The sequence below is a fragment of the Mastigoproctus giganteus genome, chromosome 9 (genome assembly GCF_048544385.1).
Source record: "Mastigoproctus giganteus isolate SK-2022 chromosome 9, ASM4854438v1, whole genome shotgun sequence".
In the NCBI taxonomy this organism is placed as follows: Eukaryota; Metazoa; Arthropoda; class Arachnida; order Uropygi; family Thelyphonidae; genus Mastigoproctus; species Mastigoproctus giganteus.
In genome coordinates, this window is record NC_143583.1 from 55,158,488 (window position 1) to 55,179,061 (window position 20,574).

General features: G+C 37.4%; 1 protein-coding gene across 1 annotated transcript in view; it reads left to right on the top strand.

Moving 5' to 3' along the window:
• LOC150080253 (amine oxidase [flavin-containing] B-like) overlaps positions 1–20,574 on the top strand; it is a 157,300-nt gene that overhangs the window by 95,869 nt on the left and 40,857 nt on the right. Inside the window, exons 7-9 of the mRNA XM_090381581.1 lie at positions 190–250; positions 7,140–7,228; positions 11,999–12,158. Coding sequence (XP_090237707.1) covers positions 190–250; positions 7,140–7,228; positions 11,999–12,158 — 310 coding nt within the window. The remainder of the gene's footprint in view (positions 1–189; positions 251–7,139; positions 7,229–11,998; positions 12,159–20,574) is intronic.

Genomic DNA, 20,574 nt, shown 5'->3' on the forward strand with positions numbered 1-20,574 from the left:
TTAATTATTTTAATTTTTAAATTCAGTTTCAAGTGCATTTGTCTATAAAAAAATGTAACTTACCTAATTAGCATGATAAACTTATCAGGTTAACATAATGTTTTTGATATACAAAGTAAATATATTTTTGTTTACACAGTAAATTACTGTTAGTATAAAACATTTTATGATATTTATTTTTTTTTTAAGGAAAGAAAATTTATTGGAGGCTCTCAACAAGTTAGTGAGAAAATTGCTGCAAGACTTGGAGGTATGTAAAAGAATAAATTATGAAAAAAATTCTTTTTTCAAGGCCATTTCACATTTTTCTTTATGTAAATCAATTCTTGATTGTCTGTCTGTTTAGAATCAGTTTTTTAATTTACTTTGTTTTGTTTGCCTCATTTTTTTTTAACATATTTCCTGATTTAATAAATGAATTATTAGGGAGATTTGTAATTCACATGAGAAGGAAAAAGATTATACATTGCATGAAGATATTGTTATGGAAAATTACATATTCTTTATTTCAAATGTAATTCTAATTTCTACAAGGTTAACCTCAAAGATACTAATTGCTTAAATCAGAATTCTTCATTTGTCCTTCATTCTGTGAAGTGCATATGGCATTGGAGAAGAGACAATCACCAAGTTGTGATCTGAAGTGTCTAAAGGACCTCTCACTTCGACCGTGTACTTAGAAGGGTTGTTTGTGAGAAAAACATCAAGCGTATTGGCTGTATGATTAGGATTGTCTAGTATTCTTGTAGGTAAATGAACAATCTCTGCTAGGTCATTAGTAATTGCAAAAGCTTCAGCATGTTGACCGAATATCAGAACGGACATATGCACAAGTACCACCTTTGAGGCAAAAGGAATCATACAGCGAATAATTTGGGCATCTGAGATGAGCAGTAGTTGAATCAACCGATAACTGAGATTCTGTCAGAAAAAGTACATGAGGTTTGGCAGACTGCAAGTGGAAATGGACATCGTTGAGATTAGAATTGAGACCACGTAGTTCAGAAGAACAGTGCCCATGGAAGTATCTGTAGAAAAGGCATGCAGCAGAAACAGTACGTCTATGACACAGTGAATGGAGAGGAGTCATTAATTAAGCTAACTGCCCTCATCTGAATGGAATCTAGATGCCTGAGAGAGGTTTTGGGGGCACCACCCCAGATATAGGAACAATATTCCATGGTAGGGCGGACTGGCAATTTGTACAGAGTGAAGAGCTGTTTGGAAGAAAAGTAAAGGTGAGAGTGAAAGAAAAAACCAAGTTTTTTAGATGCAGAGGAAGCAATATTTGTAATGTGCTTGTGCCAAGAGAGATTAGAAGTCAGAATAATCCCCAAAAGAGATATATCATTTTACCTAGAAATTGGAGTGTCACCAAAGATAAGCATAGCAGTAGAAGAATCCATTTTGCGAGATATATGACAAGACTGAGTTTTAGAAGGATTGAAATCAACCAAGTTGTCTTTACCCCACTGGAGAATTACCTGAAGATCGGCATTTAAGGAATTGGTAACGGATATTCGAGAAGTTTAAGCTGATTGAGCAGGGCAAGGTTTCTCAAAATGGAAAGTGGAATGCAATGTGCTATCATCGGCAAAACCATGGATAGGATTTCCAGTCAATGGAAGAAGGTCATTAATATACAAGAGGAAAAGAGTGGGGGAAAGAACTAAACCTTGGGGGACACCAGCATTAGTGAAAAAGTTAGAAGACAGAGAGCCATCTACCATCACCCTCAGTGAGTGATCAGAGAGAAAACTGGATAACCAATTACAAAAAACAGTTGGCAAACCATAAGATGGAAGCTTGTTTAGACCTTTATGCCAAACATGATCAAAAGCCTTTGAGATGTCAAGAGCAACTGCTTGTGTTTCCCCGAACTTTTCCATTGAATTTTGTCCATAAATGGGTAACATAAGCAAGAATATCACCAGTGAATCGACACTGATGGAATCCATACTGGCGATCATTGATCAGATGGAAGGTTTCTAGGTAGTTTAAGAGTTGGCGGTTGATTGATTTCTCCATTATTTTAGAAAGAGTAGAAGTAATTGCAATGGGTCGATAATTGGATGGGATGAATTTGTCACCCTTTTTAGGAACTGGCTGGATATAAGCAAATTTCCAATCAGAAGTAAAAACACCTTTTGAATAAGAAAGTAAAAAAAGCAGCAAAGAACAGGAGTAAGTTCAGGAGCACAGGTTTTGAGAACAAGTAGAGAAATACCATCAGGACCTGGAGCTTTCTTAACATCAAGCTTCGTCAAAATCCTTCTGACATCCTTTTGACAGAAGACAACAGGAGGCATTGAATGGAGCGTGTTGGGAATTTTGGGAGGTGTTTTACGAAGATCATTAATACAGGAGATGGAAGAAAAATGGGATGCTAGCAGATCAGCTTTATCCTTAGCTGAAGTGAAAACAGAACTAACTGGTTTTGACGCAGGTTGAAGCAGAGATGGACAAAAGTTGCAGCCAATAACTTTGGCAAGAGACCAGAATGCTTGGCTACCATTAGGGCAAGAAGCAAGTTTTCTACTCATAGCCTGTTCAAACTCTAGTTTGGACTGATTAATAACTGCTTTACAATTGTTGCGAGCTTTGGTGTAGGCAGAAAATGAAACTGAAGATTTGGAAACAAGCCAATTATGACATGCAATGTCTTTCTCTTGAACAGCCTTAGCACATTTGTTGGAAAACCAAGGTTTAGATAAAGGATGAGATTTCAAAGTGGAATGTGGAATAAAGGATTCCATTCCTACAAGAATAATTTCACTGACACGATATGAGCAAATGTTAACCTCAGAAGTTTTGAAACAGTAATCCGACCAAGGAAAAGAAGAAAAGAAATCTCACAGGTCATCCTATTTTGCATTCTTGTAATGCCAAACAATATGAGGTTGGGAATAGCAATGAGATAAAGCCTCCATTGGAGGAGAGACAATCTCCAAGTTGTGATCTGAGGTGCCTAAAGGACCACTCACTTTGACTGTGTACTTAGAAGGGTTGTTTGTGATAAAAAGATCAAGTGTGTTGGCTGCATGGTTAGGATTATCCGGTATTCTTGTAGGTAAATTAAAAATCTGTGAAAGGTCATTAGTAATTGCAAAAGCCTCAGCATCTCGACCAGCTGGGTCGGTGTGGCTAGAAAAAGAAAGCCAGCTGGAACTGTGAACATTAAAATCACCTAGGAAAATTACCTCACTGTTAGAAAAGTTGGACTGGAGAAAGTCAAGTTGCAAAGAGAGGAAGTCAAAGAGCTCCAAGTGATTAGTGGAGTTGGGAGAATGGTAGAGACAACAGATGAATTTGACACAATGAGATAGAGAGATTTTAAACCAGAGAAGATCGAAAAGAGGAGATTCCAAATTACCAAGTCTCTGACAGGGAATATCGGAACAGACATATGCATAAGTACCAGCTTTGAGGTGAAAGGAATCATACAGTCAATAATTTGGGCAACTGAGATGAGCAGTAGTTCACCAATAACTGAGATTCCACCAATAACTGAGATTCTAATAGAAAAAGTACATGGGGTTTGGCAGACTGCAAGTGTAAATGGACATCGTTGAGATTAGAATTGAGACCACGTATATTTGTAAAATGAATTAGGAAGTGTTTGCAGATAAAGGAAACCTATTAGTTTGACAATTCATGGTGTATTCAAGTTTGACAATTTATGGTGTATTCAGTAGTAAGAAAAAGTGGGTGGGACATGCTGCATGAAGTAATGAAATTTTTGATTATGGCGTACACATGGTAAGATGTTTGTTTGTTTGTTATTTTGGAGCATTAGCAACTAAGGCCATATTGCTCCAGGGATATGCGGTGGTCATTCCTTGACCTTTCCGCATCCTCCGTATTTAGTGGTGACGGACTCTAACCTCGGTCTAATCAAGAAGCGTGTGGTACCCACTGCTGCTCCTTCCCATCTGACTACGGAGGCGCCCCACACACACATGGTAAGAATATACCCAGATCCTTGACATAACATGGCCTCTGCAATGCCCCCCCCCCCCCGCATACACACTACTTGGACTCCTTCCAGTCACTATCTGGCAGAGTAGAGGTAGCAAGATTATACACTAGCTGATCTGGAAGCCTCTTAAAGAGTTACCAATAGGTTCAGTCCTGTGTACTAACTAGCAGCATGGCGCCTCTGTAGCCAGGTGGGCAGGAGCAGCAGTGCGTAGCACATGCTTCTTGATTAGACCGGGGTTCGAGCCTGTGACTACCAAATATGGAGGATGCAGAAAGGTCAGGGAATGACCACCACATATCCCCGGAGCAATATGGCCTTAGTTGCTAAAGCTCCTAAAAATCAAATAACAACAACAACTAGCGGCCAACTTGCGAACACCATTTTAGAGCTGTACCCTCAAAATGTAAGGAAGATTGGACCTCACCAAGATGTTCATCATAACCCCAAAAGTCATCAATCATACTGCATGATGGAAGAGATGGGGAAGGGGTGACCAGATCCTAGCTCTGGAGACTAAACATGGGTTTCACCACTTGAAGACTCCAATAAGCAAAGTGGTGGTATTGCACTGGTTGATGAGGGTCATCTACCACTTAGTACCACAGAGGGGCAGCATTCCTCCCTGTAGTGTGGGCGCCACACCTTGACCCCTGCTTACGTTGGTTCACACCTGGGTGGTCACCCACCATGTGCTTGTGCATGGACATTATACCCAGGGTTACTCTACCTGATTTAATATTGTGGAAAAACAATATTCTAGCAAAAAATAAATAAATAAATAAACTTAAAATTTTTTATTTTTATTTTGGCACAATAGTCAAAATCACCAATGGCTGCTATTGAATTTTGCAATGGTATGGGAAACAGTTCTGTTAAAATAATATATGTGATATTTAATGAATTGTTTTATAATTTATTTTAAAAATGAATGTTGAAATGATTTGTATTATTTCCTTTTTATATTAACCCATCAGTGAGAGTGTCGGATGAAATTTCCATTGAAGAAATTCAGTAAATTTATGTGCTGTTATTGTTATGTTGTTATTTGGTTTTTAGGAGCATTAGCAACTGAGGCCATATTGCTCCGGGGATATGTGGTGGTCATTCCCTGACCTTTCCGCATCCTCCGTATTTGGTAGTCACGGGCGTGAATTATTTGCTCGTGCTGTACTCTTCAGTACCTTTCAAGAAATTCCAAATGATGGGTCAATAGCAATAAACACCATTTGTTTGTTTGTTTGTTGTTCGGTTTTTTAGGAGAATTAGCAACTAAGGCCATATTGCTCCGGGATATGTGGTAGTCATTCCCTGACCTTTCCATATCCTCTGTATTTGGTGGTGACGGGCTCGAACCCCAGTCTAATCAAGAAGCGTGTGCTATGCACTGCTGCTCCTTCCCACCTGGCTACGGACGTGCCTAAACTCCATTTAATTTCACTGATTATGAACAGTGTTGTGGTCAAATTACCTTCTCAATAAAATCAGACTTCCTGCTGTACAGTGGATTGTTTCTATGCCAGTGACATTCCCAACTTCTATAGCAATGGAGAATGCTCACAGACATGAGAAAAATATAAAATCATGGAAGTTTCACATTTCTTGAAGCATTAGAATGCTAAATTTTCATAGTAAGGTTTAATATTCATTTTGCTTTTTCTTACAGAAGGTGGTCTTGTGCGTGCTCATTTTATTTGAAAATTATTGCTTTGGAAAGTGATTAGAATAGTGGGAAATTGACAAACATGGTCTTAATCGTTTATAAAAAATTAAAATACTAACTGTAAACATATAATGTATATTTAAGGTAATGAATATTTAAGATAGTCATGCATTAACAAGCAGGAAAGAATATCATTCAAAAATACTCATATGCAGCATTATTATAAGCTTCTGTATATAAGCTTTGGGTATATGGTGTGCATGAAAATCAGTATTTACAATCACTTAGATTATGAAATTAACCCTCTAGCAGGCATGCTTTATGCAGTTTATTCACTAAAAAACAGGAAAACTTAAAATATTATGAACTTTATTTCTCCAGTATGATATTCAGTTTTGATTTGCATCATTGATTTTTTTTATTGAAGAAGTGTGCAGTGCTGTGTGCCTACTCCTCTTTTGATTTTTCATAGACCAGATTTTTCATAGATTTTTTTTTTATTGAAGAAGTGTACAGTGTGCTGTGCACCTACTCCTCTTTTGATTTTTCATAAACCAGATGGCAAACCAGTGAATGGAATGCATACCACAAGTGGCTGTTTGTTATTATTTATGTTATTTGGTTTTTAGGAGCATTAGCAACTAAGGCCATATTGCTCCGGGGATATGCGGTGGTAATTTCCTGACCTTTCCGCATCCTCCGTATTTGGTGGGCATGGGCTCGAACCCCGGTCTAATCAAGAAGCGTGTGCTACGCACTGCTGCTCCTGCCCACCACAAGTGGCATGTGCAGGGAATGGAACTATGTGGCACAAAGCTACCAATAAATAAATAGTTTACACAACAAAAAAAAATTTTTTTTTTATTATGGTGCATGTGAAAATTGTATTTTGTATTGGCATACTTTTGGCACACCGGCCAGAAAGGGGTTTACTATAACTTTTATAGAGCTCTGGTTTCAGTTTTGATTTTTTTCACCCTGCATCAGTGCATTAGAAGTGAGGCAGTTGAGAAATAAGTTATTTTGAATAACAAGAGTGCTATTACTAAAAATTGTCTGAAGATATTATCTATATGTAGTGTCAGAATAAAGAATAAACTATTTCTTGCCTTTTATTCCAAAAACAAAAAAAAATTGAATAGTATATTAAGTATCCCATTGAAATGGCATACTTAATGTAATATTCAGTTTTTTTTAAATGTTTTTATTGCATGATGTATATCCTGCAATTTGATATTTTTATTGCATGCCTACTAGGGAAGTTAAAGAATAGAAAAATACTACCGTGATTATGATTATGATAATTTAATGTTACAGCAGTTTTTCACCTCATATCAACATTCATGCCGTGAGTGATGAGTTAAAGATTAATACTTCAATACTTCATAGCTTCAATTTGTTCTAAGTAAAAAAGGTGATGAAAAAAAAAATATATATATATCAGTGTATTTTGTCACACATATACAAGTAATTAAAATTGTATTAATGTATCCACAGATGCTGTAAAACTTGGAAATCCAGTTATTGGAATTTCACAAACTGGTAGTTCTGTGAAAATTAGGACTCTTAATGGTGTGAATTATAAAGTAAGTGTAGTACTGATTATATGTTTTTTTATTTTAAATTGATAAAAAATTGTTTCACCCTGGAAGAAGTATAAGTTGATTAAAATCTATACTTCCAGGGTAAGCTTTGCTATTGAAAAAGTATTAATAAAGGCGATTCAATGCAAGGAGGTCAGATTTATTTAGCATTAGCCTTAAAAAAACGAAAAAAAAAAAAAAATCTGGTTTCACCTCGATATCTCTCTGGCTCTTCCTTTAATTTATGTTAACTCTAGTTCTCTAAAATTATTGTAATTTATTCTAATAGTTAATAATAGAAAAATGGCTCTTTAAATTTCTCTTTTAACCCTTTAGTTAAAAGAGAAATTTCCTTTGTCAATTCTACAACTATCATTCCACAATCTAAGTGCATATTATCTAGTTTTGCACAAACTAGAGAATATGCACACAAATCACTTGCAAAAGAAAAAAATATATATATCTTTATTTAACTTACTGGAACTTTTCAAAGCTTTAAATACCTCAATCAAATAATTGGCTTGCATACATTGGTCCGAGGACTTTCCAACCTACAAAACTAGAATACCTTTTCTATAGGAATGCTTATTTATATTACAAATAACTTTGTTGTTCTTCACTGCACCTTTTTCAGCATATCTGTATCCATCCTGAACATTTGTATATATAATCATGATGTACTGACATGCAAATTTTCAGACATTTCTATTAATTTTTAAGGGCCATTTTTTTCATACTAAATTTTTTTCATACCAAATAAGGACACTTAGAATCTAAACAAATCCTCAGTTACCTGATAAATTCCGAATTCAGAAAAATTGTAAAATGATTACATCCTCTGTAGCCGAGTGGTCAGGAGTGGGAGTGCGGTAGCACACACACACTCTTTGAGTAGACCGGGGTTCAAGCCCCTGACTGCTAAATATGGTCAATCTGCCAAACTGCACTGGACCAGCGTGGCAGATTATGGTCCATTTCCCTCAGCATGAATTGTTGAGGAGGCTTCCATCCTGCAGTGGGTTGATAATGGCTGCAGTATACCTTTTTTTACTGTAATTAAATATTATTATTATTATTTTTTTAAATCTTAGGATATCAATTACCAATTAAAGGTAAGTAAAGCAAACTTAAGCAAATTTCAAATTAGCTAAATGGACATTCAAAGCAGTAATAAACGGTAATGGGCCAAGAGGAAGATAGATTAATGGTGTGTCAAGTAAGTATTAGAGGACCAGGGGAATCGCACAGTAGGCTAAATTCACTCATGTTCCTGGAACTAATTCTATACAATTCCGGGCTTGTCACATGGTTCATTATACCTGTTGGATGAACCCTTTCACAGGTGGGTGCACTGAAACCATGAGGGGATGTAGCTGGTTAAAAAAAATTTCCAGATATTCTGTGGCATCCAAATGTTCAACTAATATTGGGGGAGGGGGGGGAGTCAATGTGCTCCACAAAAAAAAAATTCCAAACCACCACTAGCCTGTGTTGTTGAACCCTGGTAGGATGGGTCCATGGACTCATTCTGTTTTCACCATATTTTAGGACTCCCATCAGTGCGAAATAGAAGGAACTGGAATTCATCAAACCAAGCAATGCTTTTCCTAATCCTTCACCGTCCAACGTTGGTGTTCCTGAGCCCACTGTAACTCTAACTTCTCGATTTTTGCTGACAGCAGTGGAATCTACTTCATTTATTGGCTGTAATATCCTATCAATGATAAGGTATGATGAGTTTTGCATTCTGAAATACCTCTTTGATTGTTGCTTTTGTACTAGGTTGTTGTTTGAATGGCGGTAACCTTTCTGTTACCATTCACAAGTCTTGTCAGCTCCAATTGCCTCTCACATCAGTGAGCTGCTTCTGAACAGAGGATCACCACCATTGTCTGATGTTATTGGACTAATCATGATACACCTGAGATGCTCGTATGTGAAAAACCTCAGTGGGTTTGCAGTTTCCAAGTTATTCATGCCAGTGTCTAACGCAGACTACCATGCCATGTTCAAAGTCATCTTAAATGAATTGCATGTATGCAAAATCTCTGTGTGGCTGCCCACCCTTTATATTCCATGATATGAGCATGTGATGCTGTTACAGAGGGAGTACTGCATTTTGTGAAAAGGAGAGGTGTACCTTATCAAGTGGACACTCAGTTTTCATTCAGAATCTACTATGCCTGTCTTGTACAGGTGAAATTAGCTCTGACTAACTTATACTTAAAGAACATAATTTTTATATTTAAAAATGTCCATTCCAGATGCAGCATTATAATACAATTTGAAATGGAGAGTAAAAGAAAGGATAAAGCTGACTAGTCCCATGCAGATACTTCTGCATGGGACTAGTCAACCTTCATCGTGGATAGAAATTCCAAAAAGACTGGAAATATTTCTAAAGTGACAGGCAAAAACAAGAAACAGAATAATTTCAAACCTTTGAAATTCTGACCATTACAATTTCAGTTGCAGTTCTACACATATGTTATATATATTTTTTAATGTCATCCACTGAAAAAAATTTCTCTAGAAACATCTAGCAGTACACAGGGCCAGTTCAAGAGATTTTGTGTAGGTGAAATATCTGGCTTATCTTCCTTCTCCCCATTTCTGGATATTCAAAATTCGTTATTCTATTTCAAAAAATATTTTGAAATAGAATGTAAACAATGTAAACAGTACTAATTAAAAAAAAAAAATTCATTCTCAAAATAAGAATTAGAACCCATAAGTAAAGCACAAAGGCTACTTCATAACTCAGCTATATTTTACAGCAGTTTTTTATTTAAATATGATGTTCTTAGCCCATGGAGGTCCTTCGTACTTTCAAATTAAATTAAGATTTTTTTGCTAGTAGTACAATGTGTTCACTTGCTGTCACAACAGAGAAAATTGTGATCAAAATTAAAATAGCTTGTTTGTTTACAAACTTGGAAAAACCATTATTTCATATTTCCAACAATTAATATGTAAGTGGCAATGCAAAAAATATATTCTGAAATACATGTCCAGTGACAGTTGCATTACTTGCTGCACTCATTTAGTGAGCAACACTCTCACACGAAAGCTATATATTTATTTTTTTAGCTCTGTGGAGAAGTCAATGACAGAGAGAAACTGTTTTTATTCTTTTTTTAGGTCAAAAGCCAGTCTGTCAAAGAATGAAATTATATAGAAGTGCAAAAAATATATTTTTGAAAAAACTAATAAAAAATAATATGCAGCTGCTTTATAAACATTTAAAAATTTATTTTCCCAAAAAAATCATAAAAAAAACTATCATACTATAATTGTGAATACTGCGTGATAGTGCATATCAAGAAACTCATAGTATTGCTAATCAATTTAGCAATACTATGAAATATTATTTGTAAAAGAATAAGAGCAGTTTACCTCAATATGATACATAGACTTCCGTATGATATTGAGGTAAACTGCTCTTATTCTTTTACAAATATTGATATCAATGTAGAACGTATTGAGCATTATAGCTCTGGTTCATACTATGAAGTACTATAAAAAATCAGCAAGAAACATTTATTTCAAGAAAAATTTATTAAATTCCAGAAATAGCCACTTAAAATTTTTAAGTGGCAGTTTCTACAATGTGTCACTCAAAACCACTCAAAATTTTTATTACAAAAAACATCAAATCAAAAAAATTAAAGTCCATATAGTTTTGTTGACCAGTAAATAAAAAAATTAATAAATGAAATATCGAACAGTCACTAAGCTATAAGCATTTTATGTGTGCAAGCAAACTTGCACACATAAAAATGCTTATAGAATTTTACTACTTTATGTTTACACTTTTTTTGCATATCCAGATAGCCAATAATTATTTTCATACAAAAAATAACCACACATTCACACTTCATTTTAAATATTTTCTTTTTGTGTTTAACTCTAGAAAAATCTTTTACAATTCTTTTTTTGTCCAAGAATGAGCAACATCTCTAAGTCACAATGTTTGTTTTCCTTTCTGTTCAGTTTTCTTACTTATTTGTTTATATTTATGCTCAACATTTTTTTTTTATCATTCATAAATATGAAATTTGTCTCCTGTGGCAATCAGCCATATTACCAATTCCTAAAACTGACTCTGCACATATATTTAAATCTGTCTATTTTTTTTTAGATATTTTTTAATTTTGAAACTTTTTCTGACTGTTGTGCACTAACCTCTTTGACTTCTTACGAGCTTAATATCAAAAGCACGACACATTTGGATATTTAATAGTTTACATCACAATTCTGAAGTAGTAAAATTTAAGTTTTCTTACTTATTTGATTATTTATTTGTGTGTGTGTGTGTGTGTAGTACAGAAGTATAATGGTGTATATTTATGATGTTGTGCAATGATGCTTATAGTGATATAATGATGATGATGCTGCTTACAGCCATTTTGATGCTTACTAGTATCTCATCACCTCCCACTGATAAGATGTCAAGAAGCACCAAAATGGCTGTCTGGGTAGTAGAGGAGATACCACATTACAAATAAATATCATTATACTTCTCTTTTAGAAAAGTGCTATTTACTAGAAGTGTAGCATATAATCAACTTTTGATGATAGCCTTACAATTAAAATTATATAATAGCCTTAAAATCAATGCCGTTTGATTCAGTTTTCCTGTGCTATAAAAAACAGACATAAGCCTTATTAATAGAAATAAGTTTTCTGTATATTTAGTCAAGTAATTTCATGATGTGTATTTTAATTTTGCAGCAAGAGGAAGCATACTTTGTTTACTATTTTATTCTGTAGGCAAATTATGTCATTATGGCACTTCCACCAGCTATGCAAGCAAAAATCCATTATGATCCCCCACTTTCACCTCATAGAAACCAAATGATACAACGCATGCCAATGGGAACAGTGATGAAAAGCATTGTATATTACAGAGAAGCATTTTGGAGATCTGAAGGTGTGTAAATTTTTAATACTTATTATTGTAGTATAAGAAATAAATAAAATACAGGAATTTTCCCATGTGAAAATTAATTTATCAGAATATTATGGTAATTTTTAGACATCCTTTTAAACAGATTACCTCATTTCTTAAAAAGAAGTATACAGAAAATCTAGTAACACTGAAGTCATGCTCATTCTGTCAAAGTTAGGCATTCAGGATTTCCAAAGTCCTGCTATTAAGAGGAACTTGGCAATAAAGGGCAGACTGCTATTTACAACAGGAGTGACATCTTTTACAAAAGAACAACATAATTTTACCTTGTCATTTCTAAGGAACTGATTATTGAAATGGTTCTATCATTAAGCTTTTAAACATATTGAGCATTTGTGAAGGCTTCTACTGCTCAAGCTTCAGGATGCCATCATCAGACTAGTACATTTCTTCAGACAATTTATTTATCCTTTTCCTACCTAACAGCTCAATGTTGATTATTCATCCTTTTCCTACCTAACAGCTCAGTGTTGTTATCACTCACTCAGCAGACTTTCTTCTGGGTTCTCCATTTCTGTTACAGTATTTTCAGCTATCCATCATTTAAACATCTTGAATAGGTTTAAAGAGCTATTATGTCAACTTCTATTAAAAATATTAGCACTCATCTTTAGTAACAGTTCACAGGACAGCAACAACTTATCGTCTTCTACCAGTATCATTTTTGAAGTTTTAACTTAAGAGTTAGTATTAGTAATGGCTACATGGTGCAAGAAAGCCTATGGCTTATGCTGCACCAGCCAAAAAAAAAAAAAAAAACCCCAAATAAAACAATGATAAAAAAAGAAAAATAAATAATAATAATAATTAATAAAATAAAAGGAAATTAAACCTATCATCCTATGCGCTTCCCTCACCCGAAGGTACTATCTAGATGGCCTTTGAATTTCCCCAAACTGTCAGCCTCTACCACCCACGTAGGCAACTTATTCCAGTAATTTATAACTCACTGGCTAAAATAAAACTTCCTGCAGTCTAATCTAAACATTTCCCCCAGAAACTTGAATTTATGTCCCCTAGTTCTAGCATCATTTATAATCTTGAAAATTTCGTCCTCATTCATTTTACTGATTCCTCTCAGAGCCTTAAACACCTCAATCAAATCTCCTCTAAGGTGTCTAATTTCCAAACTCTGCAACCCACATATTCAAAGTCTTTCTTCATAAGGAAGCCCTTTTGCCGACCTCACCAGGCGAGTTACCCATCTTTGCACCCTTTCAAGAAGCTCGATGTCTTCCTTTAGGTGCTGTCTCCATACTTGAACACAGTATTCCAAGTGTGGAATAACAAAAGCCTTATATAATGGGATTATCACATCCCTATCTCTACTTGCAAAAGTTCGATAGATCATCAATAGGACACCATGGGCCTTCCTTGCAACCTGTTTACAATGCTCAAAGAATTTCATGTCTGACCATATCATAACACCCAAGTCCCTTTCCTCCAGTACTGGGTTTAGTTGAACTCCACCAATTGAATAAGTTATTTTGGGATTACTGTTTCCCAGGTGTAATACCTTTTTTTTTTTTTTTTTTTTTTTATGTGAACCCCAAACACCAGAGGTATTAGAACCTATAGTACTTAGTACCGTGCTTGGGTTGGAGGTTGAGAAGACGAAAGAAGATATTTGTTGACATTGGACTTGAACTTCTGTAGATTGTAATTTTCAGGAAATACATATGAAGGAAGGTTGTTCCAGAAAATGGCAGTTGAATGAATAAATGAGGAAGATGAAAAGTTCGTTCTGTGGGTTTGAGTTGGACAGTAAATGGATGTTGGCTGGTGGCGGCACATGTTCGGACTGTTTTGAAAGAGAGAGCAGGAATTATAGAAGCCAATTCAGAAGAACAGTGCCCATGGAAGTATCTGTAAAAGAGGCATGCAGCAGAAACAGTGCATCTATGAGAAAGCGAGTGGAGAGACTCTGTTAGAGATGAGTCACTAATTAACCTAACTGCCCTCTTCTGAATGGAATCAAGAAGCCTGAGAGAGGTTTTGGGGGCACCACCCCAAATGTGGGAACAATATTCCATGGCAGGGCAGATTTGCGATTTATACAGAGTGAGCAGGTGTTTGGAAGAAAAGTAACGGCGAGAACGAAAGAGAAAACCAAGTTTTTTAGATGCAGAGGAAGCAATATTTGTAATGTGCTTGTGCCAAGAGAGATTAGAAGTCAGGGTAATCCCCAAAAGAGATATATCCTTTCGCCTAGAAATCGGAGTGTCATTAAAGATAAGCATAGGAGCAGAAGAATCCTTTTTGCGAGATATAAGACAAGACTGAGTTTTAGCAGGGTTGAAATCAACTAAGTTGTCTTTGCCCCACTGGAGAATTACCTGAAGATCGGCATTTAAGGAATTGGTAGCAGATTTTCGAGAAATTGAAGCTGATTGAGCAGGAGGAGGTTTCTCAAAATGGAAAGTTGAATGCAATGTGCTATCATCGGCAAAACTATGGATAGGATTTCCAGTCAATGGAAGAAGGTCATTGATATACAAGAGGAAAAGAGTGGGGGAAAGAACTGAACCTTGGGGGACACCGGCATTAGTGGAGAAGTTAGAAGACAGAGAGCCATCTACCATCACCCTCAGTGAGCGATCAGAGAGAAAACTGGATAACCAATTACTAAAAACAGTTGGCAAACCATAAGATGGAAGCTTGTTTAGAAGACCTTTATGCCAAACACGATCAAAAGCCTTTGAGATGTCAAGAGGAACTACTTGTGCTTCACCGAACCTTTCCATTGAAGTAGTCCATAAATGGGTAACATAAGCCAGGATATCACCAGTGGATCGACACTGACGGAATCCATACTGGTGATCGTTGATCAGACGGAAGGTTTCTAGGTAGTTTAAGAGTTGGCGGTTAATTGATTTCTCCATTACTTTAGAAAGAGTAGAAGTAATTGCAATGGGACGATAATTGGATGGGAGGGATTTGTCACCCTTTTTAGGAACTGGCTGGATATGAGCAAATTTCCAAGCAGAAGGAAAAACACCTTTGGAATAAGAAAGGGAAAAAAGGCGGCAAAGAATAGGAGTAAGTTCAGGAGCACAGATTTTGAGAACAAGAGGAGAAATACCATCAGGACCTGGAGCTTTCTTAGCATCAAGATTCATCAAAATCTTTCTGATATCCTTTTGACGGAAGACCACAGGAGGCATTGAATGGAGCGTGTTGGGAATGGTGGGAGGTGTTTTACCAAGTTCATTAATACATGAGCTGGAAGAAAAATGGGATGCTTGCAGGTCAGCTTTATCCTTGGCTGAAGTGACAACAGAACCATCTGGTTTGGACAGAGGTGGAAGCAGAGATGGGCAAAAGTTGCGGCCAATAGCTTTGGCAAGAGACCAGAATGCTCGGCTATCATTAGGGCAAGAAGCAAGTTTTCTACTCTTAGCCTGTTCAAACTCTAGTTTGGACTGATTAATAACTGCTTTACAATTGTTGCGAGCTTTGGTGTAGGCAGAAAATGAAACTGAAGAATTAGAAACAATCCAATTACGATATGCAACATTCTTCTCTTGAACAGCCTTAGCACATTTATTGGAAAACCAAGGTTTAGATAAAGGACGAGATTTTAAAGTGGAGTTTGGGATAAAGGATTCCATTCCTGCAAGAATAATTTCACTGACATGATCTGAGCAAACATTGACATCAGGAGTTTTGAAACAGTAATCCGACCAAGGAAAAGAAGTCTCGCAGGTCATCCCATTTTGCATTCTTGTAATGCCAAACAACACGAGGTTGGGAATAGCCATGAGATAAAGGTTCCATTGGAGAAGAGACAATCACCAAGTTGTGATCTGAAGTGCCTAAAGGACCTCTCACTTCGACCGTGTACTTAGAAGGGTTGTTTGTGAGAAAAAGATCAAGCTACTGGCTGTATGATTCGGATTGTCCGGTATTCTTGTAGGTAAATGAACAGTCTGTGCTAGGTCATTAGTAATTGCAAAAGCCTCAGCATCTCGACCTGCTGGGTCGGTGTGACTAGAAAACGGAAGCCAGCTGGAGTTGTGAACATTAAAATCACCAAGAAAAATTACCTCACTGTTAGGAAAGTTGGACTGAAGAAAGTCAAGTTTGCAACGAGAGGAAGTCAAAGAGCTCCAAGTGATTAGTGGAGTTGGGAGAACGGTAGAGACAACAGATGAATTTGACACAATGAGGTAGAGAGATTTTAAGCCAGAGAAGATCAAAGAGAGGAGATTCCAAATTGCCAAGTCTCTGACAGGGAATATCAGAACGGACATATTAGCATTAGCATTAGTAGAGGCATTTGATGCAAGAAAGCAAGCTTATGCAGCATCAGCCAAAAAAAAAAAAAAAAAAAGTAACATAAATAAATAAAAATAACCACTTCCACTTCACCCCTCTCTTCGTTCGAAATACCTGTCCAGCTGAGCCTTAAACTTATTTAGGCTATCAACTTCCACGACAAGGGATGGAAGTCTGTTCCACCCACCAACCACCCGCTGGCTAAAGGCAAATTTCCGCACATCTATCCTACATCTGTCTTTCCTCAATTTGAATTTATGCCCTCTCAGGTGATTTTTCTGAGCTAGAGGAAGAATCCCATCAGCATTGAGCATGCTCAAACCATTCAAGGCTTTGTACACCTCTATCAGATCACCCCGCTGGTACCTAGTTTCCAGACACTGTAATTTGCAAAACTTAAGCCTTTCTTCGTAAGAGAACCCCTTTGTCCCATTCACCAATCTAGTTGCCCTTCTCTGTACTCGTTCCAGCAGCTCTACATCCTTCCTGAAATGAGGCCTCCAGGCCTGTATACAGTACTCTAGGTGTGGCCTGACCATTGCCTTATACAAGGGAGTAATCACCTCCTTATCCCTGCTAGAAAAATTCCTATATATCATTGACAATACACCATGAGCTACTCTTGCAGCTCGTCTGCACTGCTCAGAGAACTTCATATCTGCCTGCACCACCACCCCCAGGTCCCTTTCATTCTCTACCACTGTCAGTGTAGTACCACAGAGTTGATACGTTGCTCAGGGGTTGCTGTTTCCCATATGTAGTACTTTACATTTGTCAATGTTAAACTTCATTTGCCACCTCGAAGCCCATCTGCTCAACCTTTCCAAATCCTGTTGCAGCAGCATAGTGTCAGTAGTGTCCTTGACAACCCTGCCAACCTTCGTATCGTCTGCAAACTTGGACATTAAGCCTGATATACCATCATCAATATCATTTATAAATACAGAAAACAATAAAGGCCCCAATACTGAACCCTGAGGGACTCCACTAATAACATTAGTCCACGATGAGCAGTGTCCATTGATTACCACTCTCTGTCTTCTCCCCCTCAACCACCCCTTTATCCATAGCAGCAACTTGCCTCCAATGCCACACTGCTCCAATTTGTGCAGCAGTCTTCCATGTGCAACAGTATCAAAAGCCTTTCTAAGATCCAAGTATATAATATCAAAGTTATTCCCTGCATCCAGTTCTTTTGTGACTGCATCATAGTATCCAATCAAATTGGTCAGGCAAGACTTCCCCTTAACAAAACCATGCTGTGTCCTAGCTATAACTGAAGTCTTGTCTAGATGATCCTGCAGTGCTTCTTTCACCAGTGCCTCCATTAATTTTCCGGGAACAGAAGTTAAACTCACAGGTCTATAATTACTTGTGCCAGCCTTTGATCCCCCTTTGTGAATTGGGGTCACATTTGCACATCTCCAGTCAATGGGTACCTCCCCTGAGTCCAAGGAAGCTCTCATAATTATGGCTAAGGGTTTGCTTACCTCCTTTGCTGCCTCCTTTAATATAACTGGATAGATCCCATCCACCCCAGGTGCCTTTCTTGTGTTTATCTTCAACAATTTCTCCTCCACTTTGCTCTCAGTTATTACAAGATTCTCTAGCTTACTGCTAGAGTTGAATACACCTCTGGCATTCCCCTCGCTGAATAACTCCTCATGTGTGAATGTCGATGCAAAATATTCATTTAGTTTGTTAGCTACCCGAGCAGGGTCATCAACAGTTGACCCATCGATCTCAAGTGGACCAATCTGATTCATCCCCTTCCTTCTAGAGTTTACATAAGTAAAGAACTCTTTGCTGTTTTTCTTCGCATCCCTTGCCAAGGATCTCTCGTAATCTGCCTTCGCCTGCCTAACCTCCTTTGTAACTTGGTTACAGATCAACTTGTATCTATCATAGGCGTCCGTGTCACGTGTTAATTTGTATGTATCCCATGCATTTTTCTTCTCTGCCATATGCCTTATTAGTTCATCTGACAACCATTTAGGCCTAAACCTTGAACAATATTTCTTAGTTGGTATGTAAAGCCTAGTAGCTTCCACAATAAGTTCTTTGAATGCTTCCCATTTTGAATTTGCTGTTGGCAATATCATCAGTTGATCCCACTGTATAGAATTTAAATACTGTCTCAGTCCATTGTAGTCGCCTTTACGAAAGCAATACCCCTTCCCTTTACCCCTAATGGTAGTTACCTCTTTGAGTAACTCCCACTTCAGCACACTGTGATCACTGCCACCAAGTGGTTCATTTATCTGCAGATTCTTAATGCATGAAGAATCACTACTGATAATCAAATCAAGAGTATTACTCCCTCTAGTTGCCTCCCGAACATGCTGATGTAGAAAACAATCATCCAATAAATCCACAAAAGCCTTGCTACTGTGTGAGTGACCAGCCCCCAAATTCCAGTCAATATCTGGGAAATTAAAATCCCCCATTATAAGACTCTGATTTACTGGCCCACTCTATTTCTCCGAACAGTTTCTTATTATACTCATCAGAGTCATTAGGCCTATAGCACACTCCTACTCTCAATTTTGATCTCCCAATGCTTATGTCACACCAAACTGACTCGACACTGCACTGTCCAGCGATGTCGACTGGCTTCACTTCCTTGGATTTTATGTGTTTTTTAACTAATAGCATAACCCCTCCTCCCTTCCTATCCTGTCTATCCTTTCTGTAGACATTGTACTCCCCAAATTCCAGTTCTGCATTTCTTATATCTGTGTGACACCACGTCTCTGAAATCCCCACAATATCTGCCTTTGATGTTTTGAGCAATACCTCAAATTCATCAAATTTATTTACTAAACTCCTAGCATTGGTGTACACACAAGTATACATGCACCTGTTCTTTTTCTTAGCTACCCTAACACAACCCATGTGTTTACTTGTACCCCAATGATTCCCAGCAGTCTCTGAAATATCCTGCATCTTATTTTCCAGGCTGCGGCTCATTCCAATAGAAGCAGTGCAAGAATCATATGCACATGTACCACCTTTGAGGCAAAAGGAATCATACAGCGAATAATTTGGGCATCTGAGATGAGCAGTAGTTGAATCAACCGATAACTGAGATTCTGTCAGAAAAAGTACATGTGGTTTGGCAGACTGCAAGTGGAAATGGACATCGTTGAGATTAGAATTGAGACCACGTATATTTGTGAAATGAATTAGGAAGTCCTTGGGAGGTTTAGATCTTTTCGCAGATAAGCTGGTTCTATTAGTTTGACAATTCATGGTGTATTCAATAGTAAGAAAAAGTGGGTGGGACATGCTGTATGAAGTAATGAAATTTTTGGATATGGCGTACATGTGGTAAGAATATACCCAGATCCTTGACATGACGTGGCCTCGACAATGCTCCCCGCATACACACTACTCGGACTCCCTCCAGTCACTATCTGGCAGAGTAGAGGTAGCAAGATTATACACTAGCTGATCCGGAAGCCTCCTAGAGAGTTACCAATAGGTTCGGTCCGGTGTACTAACTAGCGGCCGGCCTGCGAAAACCGTTTTAGAGCTGTACCCTCGAAATGTAAGGAATATTGGATCTTGCCACGATGTTCATCATAACCTCAAAAGTCATCAATCATACTGCATGATGGAAGAGATAGGGAAGGGTTGACCGGAACTTAGCTCTAGAGACTAAACATGGGTTCCACCACTTCAAGCCTCCAATTTATTGGATTAAAGCATAGCTGCAATTTTTCTGATCATTCCTGAAGTCTATCTGGGTCTCTCTGAAGAAGCTCAGCTTGACAGTGATCATTAACTACTCTACCAATTTTAACATCATCTGCAAATTTAGACATCAGCCCTCTATCCCTTCATCGATGCGTTTGTGAAAATTAAAAACAACAGTGGTCCTAATACTGATCTTTGGGGAATTCCACTTCTTACATCAACCCAATCTGAGGAACAGCCATTTATCACAACCCTCTGCCTCCTGCCCTGAAGCCATCCTGCTATCCATCTAAGGATTTTCCCAGTGATTCCAACCTGTTCCAGCTTATAAAGCACCGCTCATGTGGGACTGAGTCAAAAGCTTTGCTGAAATCTAAATAAACAATGTCGAAATTATTCC